The 21,047-nt window shown below is 45.0% G+C and overlaps 1 protein-coding gene across 1 annotated transcript in view; it reads left to right on the forward strand.

The window, feature by feature from the left end:
- LOC136617347 (oocyte zinc finger protein XlCOF22-like) overlaps window positions 1-21,047 on the forward strand; it is a 75,917-nt gene that overhangs the window by 45,409 nt on the left and 9,461 nt on the right. Inside the window, exons 5-8 of the mRNA XM_066594250.1 lie at window positions 2,754-2,845; window positions 2,929-3,004; window positions 3,083-3,174; window positions 3,323-3,413. Coding sequence (XP_066450347.1) covers window positions 2,754-2,845; window positions 2,929-3,004; window positions 3,083-3,174; window positions 3,323-3,413 — 351 coding nt within the window. The remainder of the gene's footprint in view (window positions 1-2,753; window positions 2,846-2,928; window positions 3,005-3,082; window positions 3,175-3,322; window positions 3,414-21,047) is intronic.

Raw genomic sequence — 21,047 nt, forward strand, 5'->3', positions numbered from 1 at the left:
TAGTATCAGCTGAATCCCGCTGTGAATTCCTGATAACTGATCGCTGATGGTCAGCATGCTGAAAGATCAGCGATGGCCTATGAAAACTGCACAATGTCAGTGCAGTTACACACAATGATTATTGCTCAAAAGATGGCTTGGAGCAAAAACCTTGTGTCTAAAAGGGCCTTAAATCCTTAATTAGTCCACAGATCAGAGTGTAAGAGTTTTACTGTCTTTACATTAATGTTAATTCAGAGATCAAGTACCCTCCCTGCCTCTGGATTGAGTGCCCCCCACTGTCTGTGCACTGGATGCTCTTTACCTCTGGATTGAGTGCCTCCCACTATCTCTGGACTGGGTGCCCTCTGTACCTCTGGATTGTGTGCCTCTCACTATCTCTGGACCGGGCGCTCTCTCTATCTCTGGATTTAATGCCCCCCACTACTTCTGGACCAGCTGCCCTCTCTATATCTGGATTGAGTGCCCCCCACTGTCTGTGTACTGGATGCTCTTTACCTCTGGATTTAGTGCCTCCCACTATCTCTAGACCGAGTGGCCCCCACTATCTCTGGACCGGGCGCCCTCTCTACATCTGGATTTAATGCCCCCCATTACTTCTGGACCGGCTGCCCTCTATATCTCTGGATTGAGTGCCCCCACTGTCTGTGTACTGGATGCTCTTTACCTCTGGATTGAGTGCCTTCCACTATCTCTAGACCGAGTGGCCCCCACTATCTCTGGACCGGGCGCCCTCTCTACCTCTGGATTTAATGCCCCCCACTACTTCTGGACCGGCTGCCCTCTGTATCTCTGGATTGAGTGCCCCCCACTGTCTGTGTACTGGATGCTCTTTACCTCTGGATTGAGTGCCTTCCACTATCTCTAGACCGAGTGGCCCCCACTATCTCTGGACCGGGTGCCCTCTCTACCTCTGGATTTAATGCCCCCCACTACTTCTGGACCGGCTGCCCTCTCTACCTTTTGGACCGGGTGCCCTCTCTATCTCTGAATTGAGTGCAGCCCACTGTCTGTGTACTGGATGCTATCTTTACCTCTGGATTGAGTGCCTCCCACTATCTCTGGATCAGGTGCCCTTCCTATCCCTGGCCCGAGTGCCCCTTCTCTACCTCTGGACTGGGTGCCCTCCCACTATCTCTGGATTGAGGGACCCCCACTACCTCTGGATTGAGGGACCCCCACTATCTCTTGCCCAGGGTCTCTTTCTACTTCTGTACCGGCTGCCCTCTTTTTTTATTTGCCTCTGGATTGAGTGCCCCCAGCTATCTCTGGACCGGCTGCCCTCTTTACTTCTGGATTGAGTCCCCCCACTACCTCTGGACTGAGTGCCTTCTCTACCTCTGGACCCGGGTGCTCTTTCTACTTCTGAAGTGAGTGCACCTTACTATCTCTGCACTAGGTGCCCTTTCTAACTCTGGATTGAGTGCCCACCCTCCCCCGCTACCTCTGGACAGGGTGCCCTCTCTACCTTTGGACCGGGTGTTCTTCCTACACCTGGATTGAGTGCCCCCTGCTATCTCTGGACCGGGTGCCCTTTCTACCTCTTGATTGAGTGCCCCCCCACTATTTCTGGACCGGGTGCCCTCTGTACCCCTGGATTGAGTGCCCTCCACTATCTCTAGACCGAGTGGCCCCCACCATCTCTGGACTGGGTGCCCACTGTACATCTGGATTTAATGCCTCCCAGTATCTCTGGACCGGGTGCCTTCTCTATCTCTAGATTGAGTGCCCTCTCTACCTCTGGATTTAATGCCCCCAACTACCTCTGGACCAGCTGCCCTCTCTACCTCTGGACCGGCTGCCCTCTCTATCTCTGGATTGAGTGCCCTCTCTACCTTTGGATTTAATGCCCCCCACTACCTCTGGACCGGCTGCCCTCTCTATCTCTGGATTGAGTGCCCTCTCTACCTCTGGATTTAATGCCCCCCACTACCTCTGGACCGGCTGCCCTCTCTATCTCTGGATTGAGTGCCCTCTCTACCTCTGGATTTAATGCCCCCCACTACCTCTGGACCGGGTGCCTTCTCTACCTCTGGATTGAGTGAAAATTTCAGTCCTCTGTTCAAAGTATCAAACATGTTTGTAAATTTGTTTTCTGTGGCGATGAGACCTAATCTGTGCACCCACACAGACCCTTGTGGTGTCCCACTAGTAACTTTGAGCCATTCTGAGTATGTAGTTACACTAGATTGTAGATGCAAGGCCTGGCAGTGCAGGTCTTTCCTCTCTTGCAGGCTGCTCTGAACCTTATTGAATAGTGTCCTAACTACTTAAATTCAGCTCTTCCTCCTACTTTGCATGGAAACATGGGATTTTCAGAAACCTCATTTGCAGCATGAATATCATCAGGAAGTTGGTGATATGCAGAAGATTATTTTGTCGTGATTAGAGATGAGCGAGCGTACTCCCTAAGGGCAAATACTTGAGCGAGTATTGCCTTTTGCGAGTACCTGCCCGCTCGTCTCAAAAGATTTGGGTGCCGACGGGAGAGGCGGGGGAGAGTGGGGAGGAACGGGGGGGGAGATCTCTCTCTCCCCCACACTTCCCCCTGCTCACTCCCGCAACTCACCGCTCATCCCCGCCGGCACCCGAATCTTTTGAGACGAGTGGGCAGGTAATCGCAAAAGGCAATATTCGCTCAAGTATTTGCCCTTAGGGAGTACGCTCGTTTATCTCTAGTGCTGATACACCTAGAAGTGAGTGATATATAGCTATACAGGAGGTTACGTATCCATCACTGTGTGTCTCCACAGATGGAGCCAGGAGGAGAAACCCACCAGAGAGATGTCCCCATGCTCCGGATTCCCAGGACCATTCAGAGGAAGATGTCCCGGGGAACCACCAGGTAGATAACGCTGACGTCTCACCAGGATCTGACCATAAAGTGATGGAACCAAAGAGCATTTTACATTCTTCTTCTCTGTTTAGGGTGATAATCTGATGGACATTAAGGTTGAGGTTATAGACGAAGCAGAAGAGCCGGATATAAGGGCAGATCAGCAGTGTAAGGAGGGGAGACTGTTATTGGGGGTCACCTAGATACACCCGTCATCTCCTATTCCATCACTGTGTGTCTCCACAGATGGAGCCGGGAGGACAAACCCACCAGAGAGATGTCCCCGTCCTCCGTATTCCCAGGACCGCCCAGAGGAAGATGTGGCGGGGAACCAGCAGGTAGATGGTGCTGAGCTCTTTGCTCCATCTTTATATAGGGGGTGGAGCTCTTTCCTCTATATAGAGCTTGGTGTTCTTCTGCGGACATAGATTTCGGCGGTCGGTTAGATTTCCATATTGTACTGAATTATTCCATATGACACATCAGGGTGAAGATGATATTAAAGTGGAGGTAGAAGAAGAGAGGATGAGGGGCGATCACCCGTGGCAGAGTGAAGTGGAGGAGGACGTTTATGCAGGTAGGTGATGATTAATTGATTTTACGTTGTCTATGTATTATATACTCAACCGTCAAAGTATTAAAAACTGCATCTGGGTTTGTTAAGCCTTTAGGTGTCTCACAGGAATTAAAGGAAAGTGTTGGATAAATTTAAAAGCATCTTTTGAAGATATTTAATATTAATCCCTTTTTCTGTAGCAAAACAGAAGATAAGAAATACAACTTAGTATTTATTATCTAGTATTTAGAAATGTCCTATATATGGCCCTCGTGTGTCATATGACTAAAAGGATTTAGAAAAGGAGGGGGGCCCTGTGGAATTTGGTGGCTCTTTTTTATGAGATGTTTTTCATGCACCAATTAAGGTTTAGGCCTCATGCCCACGGCTGGGTCGGATTGTGGTCTCATGCCCACGGCCGGGTCGGATTATAGCCTCCTGCCCACGGCCGGGTCGGATTATAGCCTCCTGCCCACGGCCGGGTCGGATTATGGCCTCCTGCCCACGGCCGGGTCGGATTATGGCCTCCTGCCCACGGCCGGGTCGGATTCCGACTGCAAAATATCATGGTGCAGTGCATGACGCGCCGGCACTGGGCTGTGACGCGGATTCTTGCGGTACTTCGGCTGTGTTCACAGTGGACGTATCGCGGGACGGACGGCTTCTATTGACTGCTATGGAAGCCGTCTGTGCGACTTTCCGCACAAGATAGAACATGCTGCAATTCTCCCCCGCGAACGGAAAATCGCACAAAATTGACATCCGCACGTGGGCAAGGGAGAATCATTTACCATAGCATGTCTATGGACGGTTATTGCTGCGACAGGGTCTGGCCGTGAATTTTGCAGCACTAATCCGTGAGTGGGCATTTGCCCTTCCAAAGGCCTTGTGGTGCAAAAAACTAAAGAAACGCCTCTCAGTAAGACTTGATATTGTATCTAGGGAATATTCAGGTGTTCGACAAGCATTACAATGCCTTGCAAAATTATTCACTTCCTTGGTACTTTTCCTGCTTCTATAGGCCTCGGGGGCAGATAGAATTCCTTAAAGGACAATAAAGGGGAGATATTACTATACTGGGTGACCTGAACATGCATGATGTGGATTGGGGTGTCTCCAGTGCATCTCTAAAACAGCGTGTTAGGTCATCAACCACAGGGGAAAACATTCTGCATTTAGGACTTGCTAATGGGCATCTGGTGTCTGAGGATAAGGAGCAAGAGAGTTTGGGTTCCAGCGACCACCAATGTTTGACATAACAGACTTGGAGCAATCCTTTACTACAACCCAAGTATAAGGCCTCATGTGCACGGGGAGATTCGGGCCCGTGCGGATTCTCCATGCAGAATCCCACAGAGGGTCCCTCCTTTCCCACAGACATGAGACCTGAAAAAAACAATTTTCTTACCTGTCTGGACGCTGCGGATCTTCTTTCTTCGGCCCAGCGGTTGTGCTCAGCATGCCGTCAGCGTGCGTGCGCCGTGCACTCTTTTTTTTTTTTTTTTTTTTTTTTTTGAGCTCCTGCTCTTCCGCGCCGGACAGCAGAAATTCAGCTGCGGGTGTGCTGCGGATCCAGACAGCTTCCATAGGCTTCAATAGAAGCCTGTGGGAGCCGTCTGCACGGGAGACCCGCACTAAAATGGAGCATGCTGCGGGTGTTTTCCCGCACATGCAATCCGCGCCTCAGGGAAAAATGACATCCGCAGGTATTTAATTACCTGCAGGTGTCCAATGCATCCCTATGGGGTGCGGATTACACGTGCGGGTTGTAAGGGGGGCCTTTGAACAGACCGTTCAGCTGATGCTGTCTGCTTCCGAATTAGCTTTAGATATCAGTACTCATAGACGACGCAGATGGACAACCACATATGACATGCGATGCCAAGAAGCGAAGTGAAGTGTTTATTGAAACATCTTGGTATATAGAGAAATTAATTCATACAGGATTTAATCACTGCGCATGTCCAAGGTCGCTGGACATCTGGAGAAGACAATTAATAATACGTCTTTCAAAGACACCCGGTTTCCCAGGACAGTACATCAACATATTATGATCAGTTTATCAAAGTAAAAAGTATTCAAGGATACTTTCCCAGAAGGGAAGAAAAAGGGAGGATAGATTAGAACTCGTGTGAGAACAAGAACAGAAAGAAATACAGAAAGATAATATTTCAGACAGAGAAATAAAACTTATTTTTCTCTTCTTTATTCATTGCAAAGGGGAAAACTAGAATTAACCTCTCACATTCCCCCATTTGGACATCGGGTCCACCATCATGCTAGGTACGTTCACCCGAGTGGTGCCAGATCCTGCCAGATTCCCTAGAGTCATGTGGTGGTCCCGAAGTCCATCTGGGTTAAAGTTTAGCAAAAGCCTTTTCACTACAACGTGTGATACAAGACATGATTACCTTTAAAGCAACATATATGACGAGCAAAATCATCACTACTTGAAGTATACTTTGTAGGATTCCCATAAACCAACCTCCTAAACCAGAGAACCAATTGGCAGGGTTCAAAGAACTAAATGTGTTACCCCACCAGCTATCCCTGGTTTCTGAGTTTTCATTTGTCCATGTAAGTAATTCTTTCGGCGGAACAGGAACAGCCAGGAAAGGAAGACTAGTGGCACCAGGTGCGTGTGTGCAAGTCCAACAGTCCTTCACCTGTGAGGGGTTTAGTCCATCTACCAGTATTTGGTGGTGTCTAACAAAGTGGTTCTGGGCATTGTGTCCAAGCTTAACTTCCTCATATGGGGGTAAAGTATGGAGTGAGGAGTCCAAAAGGTCCCAAAAGCAACAGTTCCTTCAACTTTCACCGAAGTAGGTGTGGTCAGCAGGACTTGATAGGGCCCCTCAAATCTGGGCCCTAGGGATTTCCGGACACGCCTCTTTACGACCACCCAGTCTCCAAGTTGCAGGGAGTGAGATCCCTCTAAGTTGTCTGGGTCTGGAATGGAAGAAAAAACTAGATTCTGAGTTACTTTTAGTTGGTCACACAGGTGCTTTATGTATCCAGCTACTGTGTCATAGCCCTGCTGTAGGGCCTGTGGATGATACAGCCCCAATCTTGGCACAGAGCCAAACAAAACCTCATAAGGGGACAGACCTGTCTTTCTGTTTGGTGTGGTACGGACTGAATACAGTGCTATGGGCAAACATTCTGGCCATGGTTTCTTTGTCTCAGCCATGGCTTTCTAGATTTTTAACTTGAGCGTACCATTTAGTCTCTCCACCTTGCCTGAACTCTGCGGGTGGTATGGGGTGTAAAACGCTTGTTCCACCCCAAGGGCTGACATCACCTCTCGCATCACTTCACCTGTAAAATGTGTACCTCTATCACTCTCAATTGTCTCTGGTACCCCGAATCTACATGCAAGTTCTGACACAAGTTTAGTCGCTGTGCATTGTGCGGTGGCTTTGGACAGGTCCACGCACACAAGGACGTACTCATACCTGCCTGATTTGGGAAGCTGGATGTAATCGATTTGTAATATCTGAAAAGGATACAGTGGTCTGGGTGTGCACTTCCAGGGGGTCCTCACCACTTGACCTGGATTGTGCAGGGTGCACACTTCACATGCCTTCACATATGCCTTCGCGAACCTGTTGAACCCTGGAGCATACCATACCTTGTCCACAACAGAAACCATGGCATTCCGAGAGGCATGCACTTTCCCGTGAGCTAGAACGGCGAGGTAGGGGTAGGCAGCCGCTGGTAAACACACTCTGTCTCCCAATTTCCATACATCATCTACGTACCTGGCTCCTGCCTTGGTCCACTGCTCCACTTCATCCTGTAGGACGCCAAATCCCACATCAACAAGAGTGGTGGGACCAAGATCCATTCTTACAGCACACGGGGTCTTGCGTCCTGTTCAGAAGAGCTGCAGCCTCGGCTGCCCTATCCGCTCTATCATTCCCCTTGCTTTCTGATGACAGCCCCTGCGTGTGTGCTTTAACCTTTATTATGGCCACCTGTTCCGGAAACATGATGACCTGCATTAATCTACCTACTGATACATCATTCTTAATGGGCTTGCCTTGTGCCGTGAGAAAGCTCCTGGACCGCCAGATGGGTCCATAATCGTGTGCAATACCAAAGGCGTACCTGGAATCAGTGGAGATGTTAGCAGTGGTACCTTTTGCAATCGTACAGGCCTCAGTTAGAGCACGGAGCTCAGCCTCCTGCGCTGACATGTGTGGCGGCAGTGGTTTTTGTACAAGTATCTCATTCAGTGTGACTACAAAACCTGTTACAAACCTTCCTTCGTCATTCAGGTATCTGGATCCATCCACAAACAGCTCAAACTGGGGGTTCTGCAGGGGCTTGTCTGTGACATGCGCGAACCCAGCCGTTTCCTGGGCCATAAGGGCCACACAGTCATGCTGGCTTTCGGTGTCAAATGCCTCCTGCTCGTCAGTCAGGGAGTTGTAAAACAACTGATCCCCTGTACTTACTCCCCCATTTGAATCTACGTCACCTAATGGAAGTAAGGTGGCTGGATTCAAGGTGGTGCACCTTTTGGAATGAGATGTTCGAGGAGGAATGCACTGCGAGTTCCATTTTTATCTGTCTGGCAAGAGACAGATGACGACTGCTTACCTGAGTCAGGATACCATGTATGTCATGTGGGGTGTAGATCACCATGGTGTGATCTAGGACAACGTCAGAACTTTTGTCCAGTAGTGCCTGGACTGCTAGAACCGCTCGGACGCATGATGGAGACCCTCTAGCCACCGCGTCAAGATGGGCACTGTAGTATGCTACAGGTCGCTTTTTGTCACCATGCATTTGTCAGTACAGCGGTGGCGTGTCCCGCCATCTCAGTGACGTACATTTGGAAAGGTTTTTCATAGTCTGGCAGCCCCAGTGCGGGTGCACTGGTTTATCTGTACTTTCAGCTGATGGAAGGCTGACTCGGCCTGCGGGGTCAGGGCAAATCGCCGTGAACCCAAACAGTCATACAGAGGCTGCATGGTCATGGAGGCAGAGCTTATCCATGGCCGACAGTGTGAGACCAGTCCCAAGAAGGTACGCAACTGGGCATGGGAGGTGGGAAGTTGCATGTCACTTACCACCTTCGTGCGCTCCGGCGTCAGGTGTTTAGTACCTGGACCTAGGCAGTGGCCCAGGAACACTACGTGGGACTTGCAGAACTGAAGTTTGTCTTTGCTGGCTTTGCAGCCATTCTACTCTGATGGAGGAAACACAAAAGGCTTAGTGATGCATTGAGGCAACTATTTGGGTCAGGAGCACATAAAAGTAAGTCATCAACATATTACAAGAGGGTGGTGCCCTCGGGAATTGGCCAGGCGTCTAATACCAGCTTCATGCATCTGGTGAACTGGTTTTGGGCTATTCTGAGCCCCTTGTGGCAGCACTGTCCAATAGTACTGCTTTCCTCTGAAGGTAAATGCAAACAAATACTGACAGTCTGGCTTGCCCTTTATACCCTTTTTCTTGACGGGGAACAAAGGGGTATTGGCTGGGGAGACACATTCTTTGAGGGCTTTAAGTTGGCATAAAGAAGAGACGGTGTCTGCAATGGCATCTTCCTGGGCATGTGCCAGGGGGTACTGACGGACCAAGGGGGCTTTTTCCCCTTCCTTTAGGTAGACCATTACTGGTGTGACTGACAGTCTGCCGAGGTCCGTCTGACTGGTAGTCCAAAGGCTTCGAAGGAACGACACTAAGAGCTTGTTCCTCTGCGTGCGTAAGAGTGAGGACAGGGAGAGATGTTGCTAGGTCTGCTGCCATCCGACAGAAGGTCGGGTGACTTTCAGACCTGGGGTGTATACGAGCCTCACCGGACGGGTGAAGTTCGATACAACATCCCAAGGGTCCCATCACGTCGGTTTCCAATATGCTTTCAGGACTTTCCAGCACAAGGAAGCGCGTGAGGCATCGCGACCCTTTAGCGTCTTTTCTTTACTGGAAAAAGAGGGATGTTTGCTGGAGAATGTATCTAACACAAATCCCCCATCTGAACCAAGTCTCCCACTTGTTCCCCAATCAGCATTTTTCTTGTGGGAAACTAAAGGGATACTGTTTGACCCAGGGGTGTGTATCCTGGCTTCAGATTTACCATCATAGGGGGTATATTCAATTTCCCTATGTCTGTCTTGGAGGTGGCTTACTATTTGTCAGGACCTGTGGAAAGCTGAGTTTCTGCAGTAGCTGTCAAGACAAATACATGAGCCGGATCCACCAAGAGAGCAGTTAGTTTACAAAACTCTTCTGAACTGTCACCTGAGGTCTCAACCCGTAGCGATCCATCTGGTGAGAATTTGATGGATGCAGATAAAGCTTGTAAGATATCAGTACAAATAACAGAGACATGAATTACAACAAGGCAGAATAATCCACAAACATCTATCCACATTGGAATATGATATTCTTTAAGCAAATTCATTATTATTCTGATCCTGCCTGCAATGTCTCATCAAATTTGAGAAAAAAAACTTTTCCTAACTGCCCAAGCTTCTCACCCCTCCTTTGTAGACAAGAGAGGGATGAAACATTACGTACTTTTACATCATCTAGCTCCACCCCTTCGATACTGGCCGTTTGCGTGTTTCTCCTACAGAACATTCTCTCAGAGACAGTACAGTACTAACAGCATTTAGCAGTGATACAGACGTCCAACCAATCACAGAACTGACATTTACCCAAAAAGCAAAAAAAAAAAAATATACCTTAAAATCCCTATATGTTTTCTATTTTTAAAACCGTATAATTCACGTAATTCATTACAAGTTTCTTATTTCATTAACGTCTGTCTTCCTTCTATGACCCTGAATTTTATCTTTCTATAAAACAGAACAATAGCTAAAATTTTAGAAAGCAGCCAGAACATTCAGACTTTAAACAGCATTAATCATTAGTAATGACAAGAGGTATATTTCTCTGAGGATATGAAACACAGACGGCAGGGAATAGTTAAACACATAGAAAAGACAACATGCTAAGCGCTTCTAACAGCGCAACATTTTCCGCATTTTTAACCCTTGTATTCTTACAAGCCCCCACAGATGTGAGTGGGGTGTAACTTTCTTACACTTGTATGAAGGAGACTAAGATGTACAACAAAGATTAGATTACATAACATCAAGACATACAAGACAAACAATAATGGTTATTTGTCACATAATTGTCCACAGATTCTGCATGAACGTGCTTTATGTCACAGAGGAACACAGACTAAAAGGATTCCCTTTCTCTGATAACCCATTACTGCCGTATCTACACTTGCCTCAATCCATCTGTCTAACATACTTTTATCCAACCTTTTGACTATCTCTGAATCTTTCCCAAACTTGCTGGTCTAAGACTCCATTCTCCCAAAGTTTTAAACACCTGCTTTTCTCAACAACTTGCTACATTCTCTCCCCACGGCTAACTTGCTTTCTCTGTCTTTTGCTATTTCTCTAGCTGTTTTCCATATACTCCTTGCCCTGTACGTTTCCCATATTGTCTGTTCTTAGAGCCCTCTTATCCCTTCCCTGACTCTATTTTTCCTCTTTTACAAAAGATGATTTCCCCAGGAGTTACTATTTAAAGTTAGTCCTGTTCTACCTAGGCTTCTCGCAACCCAAAAGTTGTACCTGTATAGAGGCCAGTAGCGGGATTCCAGGGCTCACTACTGCCCCTTTAGACACTTTCTGCAAACCTGTTCCTTTTTCTAAACTGGCGTCTCTGATATCTTTCATGCTTTTTCCCGTACTATTGCCAGAACTCATAGTTAAAGATTCCCTCCTATCTGTCTATATATTTTATAGGCTTGCCTACAGATGTCTTTCCCTTCCCCTTCTCGTATTCTCTCGATGGGTGTCAGATAAGTCTTAGACTGGTCGGACCCCATTTTGACTATTGGACTTACCGCTTGATTTACCACTAGCACACAGTGTTGAGGATGCACACAGCTTTCTCTGGTAAATCTGGCGGTCACACAGACCTTTTAGTCCCTTCTGCCAGGTCCGCGGCTGGCAGGACACTTATGGACTTACCTGTTTTTACCTCAATCACGCAGTATAAGGATGCACACAGCTTCCTTCGGGTAAATCAGGCGGTCACACAGACCTTTTTTTAGTCCCCTTCTGCCAAGTTTGCAACTGGCAGGACACTTATTTGTCACACTGACCTTTTTACGGGGATAGGGGGGACCACGGCTTGCCTTTATACGCGGCTTTAGTAACCTTGTAACAAATTACAGCCAACATTATGAGTTCGGCAGTTAAAGCACAACAGAAAGCACAACAGAAAACTATCAGCTCAATACTTTCAGCAGACAGCATGGCAATGTACACACAAGGGTTCTTCCGTCTATCACGGTTACTAAGAACACCGTAAAATTACAGGCAGAAGCATCTATAAACATGCAGCGACTCACCTCCTGTCAACACGGGACTGAGGTCAGGGGAGCCCAGAGCAGGAGTGGCAAGTCAAGGGCTTACCTTACACCGGTGTTTTGTAGATCTGGGGTCCCGTGGCCTCTGGTCCGGCTGGTCGGCAGGTAGGGTCGTGAGGTATCGGCTGCAGGTAAGGATTTAGCTCCTGCCCCACGTTGGGCGCCAAGTAATGTTAGGGGGGGTCTTTGAACAGATCGTTCAACTGATGGTGTCTGCTTCCGAATTAGCTTTAGATATGAGTACTCATAGACGACGCAGATGGACAACCACATATGACATGCGATGCCAAGAAGCGAAGTGAAGTGTTTATTGAAACATCTTGGTATATATAGAAATTAATTCATACAGGATTTAATCACTGCGCATGTCCAAGGTCGCTGGACATCTGGAGAAGACAATTAATAATACGTCTTTCAAAGACACCCGGTTTCCCAGGACCGTACATCAACATAATATGATCAGTTTATCAAAGTAAAAAGTATTCAAGGATACTTTCCCAGAAGGGAAGAAAAAGGGAGGATAGATAAGAACTTGTGTGAGAGAAGGGGAGGATAGATAAGAACTCGTGTGAGAACAAGAACAGAAAGAAATACAGAAAGATAATATTTCAGACAGAGAAATTAAGCTTATTTTTCTCTTATTTATTCATTGCAAAGGGGAAAACTAGAATTAACCCCTCACAGGGTGATCAGCTGCGGATGTTTCCCCGTGGACATGAGACATGACTAGCTTCCAGTACAGGGGGAATAAAACCACAGAGTGATGCCCAGCGGACACCATTAAAATAGCAATCTTAACAGCAGCTAAACGTTCCGTCACACAAGCTAATAAAAGTAAGAGAAGCCATTTCAGACGCTCTTCCATGAAGCCTCGTTCTATGACATGTACAGTTATTAGTGTCCTATATACAGATCCCTCCATCTCCTCTGTATAGTATAGAGATCCCTCCATCTCCTCTGTATAGTATACAGCTTATAGTGTCCTATATACAGATCCTTCCATCTCCTCTGTATAGTATATGGCTTATAGTGTCCTATATACAGATCCTCCTGTCTCCTCTGTATAGTATACGGCTTATAGTGTCCTATATACAGATCCCTCCATCTCCTATGTATAGTATATGGCTTATAGTGTCCTATATGCAGATCCCTCCATCTCCCCAGTATAGTATATGGCTTATAGTGTCCTGTATACAGATCCTCCCATCTCCTCTGTATAGTATATGGCTTACAGGGTCCTATATACAGATCCCTCCATCTCCTCTGTATAGTATAGAGATCCCTCCATCTCCTCTGTATAGTATACAGCTTATAGTGTCCTGTATACAGATCCTTCCATCTCCTCTGTATAGTATATGGCTTATAGTGTCCTGTATACAGACCCTCCCATCTCCTCTGTATAGTATACGGCTTATAGTGTCCTATATACAGATCCCTCCGTCTCCTCGATATATAGTATATGGCTTATAGTGTCCTATATACAGATCCTCCTGTCTCCTCTGTATAGTATACGGCTTATAGTGCCCTATATCCAGATCCTCCCATCTCCTCTGTATAGTATATAGCTTATAGTGTCCTATATACATATCCCTCCATCTCCTCTGTATAGTATACGACTTACAGTGTCCTATATACAGATCCCTCCATCTCCCCTGTATAGTATATGGCTTATAGTGTCCTATATACAGATACCTCCATCTCCTCTGTATAGTATACAGCTTATAGTGTCCTATATACAGATCCCTCCATCTCCTCTGGATAGTATACGGCTTATAGTGTCCTATATACAGATCCCCCCATCTCCTCTGTATAGTATATGGCTTATAGTGTCCTAAATACAGATCCCTCCATCTCCTCTGTATGGTATACGGCTTATAGTGTCCTATATACAGATCCCCCCATCTCCCCTGTATAGTATACGGCTTATAGTGTCCTATATACAGATCCCTCCATCTCCTCTGTATAGTATATGGCTTATAGTGTCCTATATACAGACCCCCCCATCTCCTCTGTATAGTATACGGCTTATAGTGTCCTATATACATATCCCTCCATCTCCTCTGTATAGTATATGGCTTATAGTGTCCTATATACAGATCCCTCAATCTCCTCTGTATAGTATATGGCTTATAGTGTCCTATATACAGATCCCTCCATCTCCTCTGGATAGTATACGGCTTATAGTGTCCTATATACAGATCCCCCCATCTCCTCTGTATAGTATATGGCTTATAGTGTCCTAAATACAGATCCCTCCATCTCCTCTGTATGGTATACGGCTTATAGTGTCCTATATACAGATCCCTCCCATCTCCTCTGTATAGTATATGGCTTATAGTGTCCTAAATACAGATCCTTCCATCCCCTCTGTATAGTATATGGCTTATAGTGTCCTATATACAGACCCCCCCATCTCCTCTGTATAGTATACGGCTTATAGTGTCCTATATACATATCCCTCCATCTCCTCTGTATAGTATATGGCTTATAGTGTCCTATATACAGATCCCTCCATCTCCTCTGTATAGTATACGGCTTATTGTGTCCTATAGACAACCCCTCCCCATCTCCTCTGTATAGTATACGGCTTATAGTGTCCTATATACAGACCCCCCCCATCTCCTCTGTATAGTATACGGCTTATAGTGTCCTATATACATATCCCTCCATCTCCCCTGTATAGTATATGGCTTATAGTGTCCTATATACAGATCCCTCCATCTCCTCTGGATAGTATACGGCTTATAGTGTCCTATATACAGATCCCTCCATCTCCTCTGTATAGTATACGGCTTATAGTGTCCTATATACAGATCCCTCCATCTCCTCTGTATAGTATACGGCTTATAGTGTCCTATATACAGATCCCTCCATCTCCCCTGTATAGTATACGGCTTATAGTGTCCTATATACAGATCCCTCCATCTCCTCTGTATAGTATACAGCTTATAGTGTCCTATATACAGATCCCTCCATCCCCTGTATAGTATACGGCTTATAGTGTCCTATATACAGATCCCCCCATCTCCTCTGTATAGTATATGGCTTATAGTGTCCTATATACAGATCCCTCCATCTCCTTTGTATAGTATACGGCTTATAGTGTCCTATATACAGATCCCTCCATCTCCTCTGTATAGTATACAGCTTATAGTGTCCTATATACAGATCCCTCCATCTCCTCTGTATAGTATACGGCTTATAGTGTCCTATATACAGATCCCTCCATCTCCTCTGTATAGTATACGGCTTATAGTGTCCTATATACAGATCCCTCCATCTCCTCTGTATAGTATACGGCTTATAGTTTCCTTTATACAGATCCCCCCCATCTCCTCTGTATAGTATATGGCTTATAGTGTCCTATATACAGATCCCCCCCATCTCCTCTGTATAGTATATGGCTTATAGTGTCCTATATACAGATCCCTCCATCTCCTATGTATAGTATACGGCTTATTGTGTCCTATATACAGATCCCTCCATCTCCTCTGTATAGTATACGGCTTATAGTGTCCTATATACAGATCCCTCCATCTCCTCTGTATAGTATACGGCTTATAGTGTCCTATATACAGACCCCCCCCCCCATCTCCTCTGTATAGTATACGGCTTATAGTGTCCTATATACAGATCCCTCCATCTCCTCTGTATAGTATACGGCTTATAGTGTCCTATATACAGATCCCTCCATCTCCTCTGTATAGTATACGGCTTATAGTGTCCTATATACAGATCCCTCCATCTCCTCTGTATAGTATACAGCTTATAGTTTCCTTTATGCAGATCCCTCCATCTCCTCTGTATAGTATATGGCTTATAGTGTCCTATATACAGATCCCTCCATCTCCCCTGTATAGTATACGGCTTATAGTGTCCTATATACAGATCCCTCCATCTCCCCTGTATAGTATACGGCTTATAGTGTCCTATATACAGATCCCCCCCATCTCCTCTGTATAGTATACGGCTTATAGTGTCCTATATACAGATCCCTCCATCTCCCCTGTATAGTATACGGCTTATAGTGTCCTATATACAGATCCCCCCATCCCCTCTGTATAGTATATGGCTTATAGTGTCCTATATACAGATCCCCCCATCTCCTCTGTATAGTATACGGCTTATAGTGTCCTATATACAGATCCCCCCCCCATCTCCTCTGTATAGTATATGGCTTATAGTGTCCTATATACAGATCCCTTCATCTCCTCTGTATAGTATATGGCTTATAGTGTCCTATATACAGATCCCTCAATCTCCTCTGTATAGTATATGGCTTATAGTGTCCTATATACAGATCCCTCCATCTCCTCTGGATAGTATACGGCTTATAGTGTCCTATATACAGATCCCCCCATCTCCTCTGTATAGTATATGGCGTATAGTGTCCTATATACAGATCCCTCCATCTCCTCTGTATGGTATACGGCTTATAGTGTCCTATATACATATCCCCCCATCTCCTCTGTATGGTATACGGCTTATAGTGTCCTATATACAGATCCCCCCATCTCCTCTGTATAGTATATGGCTTATAGTGTCCTATATACAGATCCCTCCATCTCCTCTGTATAGTATATGGCTTAAAGTGTCCTATATACAGATCCCTCCATCTCCTCTGTATAGTATATGGCTTATAGTGTCCTATATACAGATCCTCCTGTCTCCTCTGTATAGTATACGGCTTATAGTGTCCTATATACAGATCCCTCCATCTCCTCTGTATAGTATACAGCTTATAGTGTCCTATATACAGATCCCTCCATCTCCTCTGTATAGTATATGGCTTATAGTGTCCTATATACATATCCCCCCATCTCCTCTGTATGGTATACGGCTTATAGTGTCCTATATACAGATCCCCCCATCTCCTCTGTATAGTATATGGCTTATAGTGTCCTATATACAGACCCCCCCATCTCCTCTGTATAGTATACGGCTTATAGTGTCCTATATACATATCCCTCAATCTCCTCTGTATAGTATATGGCTTATAGTGTCCTATATACAGATCCCCCCATCTCCTCTGTATAGTATATGGCTTATAGTGTCCTATATACAGATCCCCCCATCTCCTCTGTATAGTATATGGCGTATAGTGTCCTATATACAGATCCCTCCATCTCCTCTGTATGGTATACGGCTTATAGTGTCCTATATACATATCCCCCCATCTCCTCTGTATGGTATACAGCTTATAGTGTCCTATATACATATCCCTCAATCTCCTCTGTATAGTATATGGCTTATAGTGTCCTATATACAGATCCCTCCATCTCCTCTGTATAGTATATGGCTTAAAGTGTCCTATATACAGATCCCTCCATCTCCTCTGTATAGTATATGGCTTATAGTGTCCTATATACAGATCCTCCTGTCTCCTCTGTATAGTATACGGCTTATAGTGTCCTATATACAGATCCCTCCATCTCCTCTGTATAGTATACAGCTTATAGTGTCCTATATACAGATCCCTCCATCTCCTCTGTATAGTATATGGCTTATAGTGTCCTATATACATATCCCCCCATCTCCTCTGTATGGTATACGGCTTATAGTGTCCTATATACAGATCCCCCCATCTCCTCTGTATAGTATATGGCTTATAGTGTCCTATATACAGACCCCCCCATCTCCTCTGTATAGTATACGGCTTATAGTGTCCTATATACATATCCCTCAATCTCCTCTGTATAGTATATGGCTTATAGTGTCCTATATACAGATCCCCCCATCTCCTCTGTATAGTATATGGCTTATAGTGTCCTATATACAGATCCCCCCCATCTCCTCTGTATAGTATATGGCTTATAGTGTCCTATATACAGATCCCTCCATCTCCCCTGTATAGTATACGGCTTATAGTGTCCTATATACAGATCCCTCCATCTCCCCTGTATAGTATACGGCTTATAGTGTCCTATATACAGATCCCTCCATCTCCTCTGTATAGTATATGGCTTAAAGTGTCCTATATACAGATCCCACCATCTCCTCTGTCTAGTATATGGCTTATAGTGTCCTATATACAGATCCTTCCATCTCCCCTGTATAGTATACGGCTTATAGTGTCCTATATACAGATCCTTCCATCTCCCCTGTATAGTATACGGCTTATAGTGTCCTATATACAGATCCCTCCATCTCCTCTGTATAGTATACGGCTTATAGTGTCCTATATACAGATCCCTTCATCTCCTCTGTATAGTATATGGCTTATAGAGTCCTATATACAGATCCCTCCATCTCCTCTGTATAGTATACGGCTTATAGTGTCCTATATACAGATCCCTCCATCTCCTCTGTATAGTATATAGCTTATAGAGTCCTGTATACAGATCCCTCCATCTCCTCTGTATAGTATATGGCTTATAGTGTCCTATTAACAGATCCCCCCCATCTCCTCTGTATAGTATATAGCTTATAGAGTCCTATATACAGATCCCTCCATCTCCTCTGTATAGTATACGGCTTATAGTGTCCTATATACAGATCCCTTCATCTCCTCTGTATAGTATATGGCTTATAGAGTCCTATATACAGATCCCTCCATCTCCTCTGTATAGTATACGGCTTATAGTGTCCTATATACAGATCCCCCCATCTCCTCTGTATAGTATACGGCTTATAGTGTCCTATATACAGATCCCTCCATCTCCTCTGTATAGTATATGGCTTATAGTGTCCTATATACAGATCCCCCCATCTCCTCTATATAGTATACGGCTTATAGTGTCCTATATACAGATCCTTCCATCTCCTCTTATAGTATATGGCTTATAGTGTCCTATATACAGATCCCCCCATCTCCTCTTATAGTATATGGCTTATAGTGTCCTATATACAGATCCCTCCATCTCCTCTTATAGTATATGGCTTATAGTGTCCTATATACAGATCCCTCCATCTCCTCTGTATAGTATACGGCTTATAGTGTCCTATATACAGATCCCACCATCTCCCCTGTATAGTATACGGCTTATAGTGTCCTATATACAGATCCCTCCATCTCCCCTGTATAGTTTATGGCTTATAGTGTCCTATATACAGATCCCCCATCTCCTCTGTATAGTATATGGCTTATAGTGTCCTATATACAGATCCCTCCATCTCCTCTGTATAGTATATAGCTTATAGTGTCCTATATACTGATCCCTCCATCTCCTCTGTATAGTATATGGCTTATAGTGTCCTATATACAGATCCCTCCATCTCCTCTGTATAGTATACGGCTTATAGTGTCCTATATACAGATCCCTCCATCTCCTCTGTATAGTATATGGCTTATAGTGTCCTATATACAGATCCCTCCATCTCCTCTGTATAGTATATGGCTTATAGTGTCCTATATACAGATCCCTCCATCTCCTCTGTATAGTATACGGCTTATAGTGTCCTATATACAGATCCCTCCATCTCCTCTGTATAGTATACGGCTTATAGTGTCCTATATACAGATCCCTCCATCTCCTCTGTATAGTATACGGCTTATAGTGTCCTATATACAGATCCCTCCATCTCCTCTGTATAGTATATGGCTTACAGTGTCCTATATACAGATCCCCCCATCTCCTCTGTATAGTATACGGCTTATAGTGTCCTATATACAGATCCCTTCATCTCCTCTGTATAGTATATGGCTTATAGTGTCCTATATACAGATCCCTCCATCTCCTCTGTATAGTATATGGCTTATAGTGTCCTATATACAGATCCCTCCATCTCCTCTGTATAGTATACGGCTTATAGTGTCCTATATACAGATCCCTCCATCTCCTCTGTATAGTATACGGCTTATAGTGTCCTATATACAGATCCCACCATCTCCCCTGTATAGTATACGGCTTATAGTGTCCTATATACAGATCCCTCCATCTCCTCTGTATAGTATATGGCTTATAGTGTCCTATATACAGATCCCTCCATCTCCTCTGTATAGTATATGGCTTACAGTGTCCTATATACAGATCCCCCCATCTCCTCTGTATAGTATACGGCTTATAGTGTCCTATATACAGATCCCTTCATCTCCTCTGTATAGTATATGGCTTATAGTGTCCTATATACAGATCCCTCCATCTCCTCTGTATAGTATATGGCTTATAGTGTCCTTAATACAGATCCCTCCATCTCCTCTGTATAGTATACGGCTTATAGTGTCCTATATACAGATCCCTCCATCTCCTCTGTATAGTATACGGCTTATAGTGTCCTATATACAGATCCCTCCATCTCCTCTGTATAGTATATGGCTTATAGTGTCCTATATACAGATCCCCCCATCTCCTCTGTATAGTATACGGCTTATAGTGTCCTATATACAGATCCCTCCATCTCCTCTGTATAGTATACAGCTTATAGTGTCCTATATACAGATCCCTCCATCTCCTCTGTATAGTATATGGCTTATAGTGTCCTATATACAGATCCCTTCATCTCCTCTGTATAGTATACAGCTTATAGTGTCCTATATACAGATCCCTCCATCTCCTCTGTATAGTATATGGCTTACAGTGTCCTATATACAGATCCCCCCATCTCCTCTGTATAGTATACGGCTTATAGTGTCCTATATACAGATCCCCCCATCTCCTCTGTATAGTATACGGCTTATAGTGTCCTATATACAGATCCCTCCATCTCCTCTGTATAGTATACGGCTTATAGTGTCCTATATACAGATCCCCCCCATCTCCTCTTATAGTATATGGCTTATAGTGTCCTATATACAGATCCCCCCATCTCCTCTTATAGTATATGGCTTATAGTGTCCTATATACAGATCCCCCCATCTCCTCTGTATAGTATACGGCTTATAGTATCCTATATACAGATCCCCCCATCTCCTCTGTTTAGTATACGGCTTATAGTGTCCTATATACAGATCCCTCCATCTCCTCTGTATAGTATATGGCTTATAGTGTCCTATATACAGATCCCTCCATCTCCTCTGTATAGTATACGGCTTATAGTGTCCTATATACAGATCCCCCCATCTGCTCTGTATAGTATACGGCTTATAGTGTCCTATATACAGATCCCTCCATCTCCTCTGTATAGTATACGGCTTATAGTGTCCTATATACAGATCCCCCCATCTGCTCTGTATAGTATACGGCTTATAGTGTCCTATATACAGATCCCTCCATCTCTCTGTATAGTATATGGCTTATAGTGTCCTATATACAGATCCCCCCATCTGCTCTGTATAGTATACGGCTTATAGTGTCCTATATACAGAT

Source organism: Eleutherodactylus coqui, chromosome 1 (assembly GCF_035609145.1).
Source record: "Eleutherodactylus coqui strain aEleCoq1 chromosome 1, aEleCoq1.hap1, whole genome shotgun sequence".
NCBI lineage: Eukaryota > Metazoa > Chordata > Amphibia > Anura > Eleutherodactylidae > Eleutherodactylus > Eleutherodactylus coqui.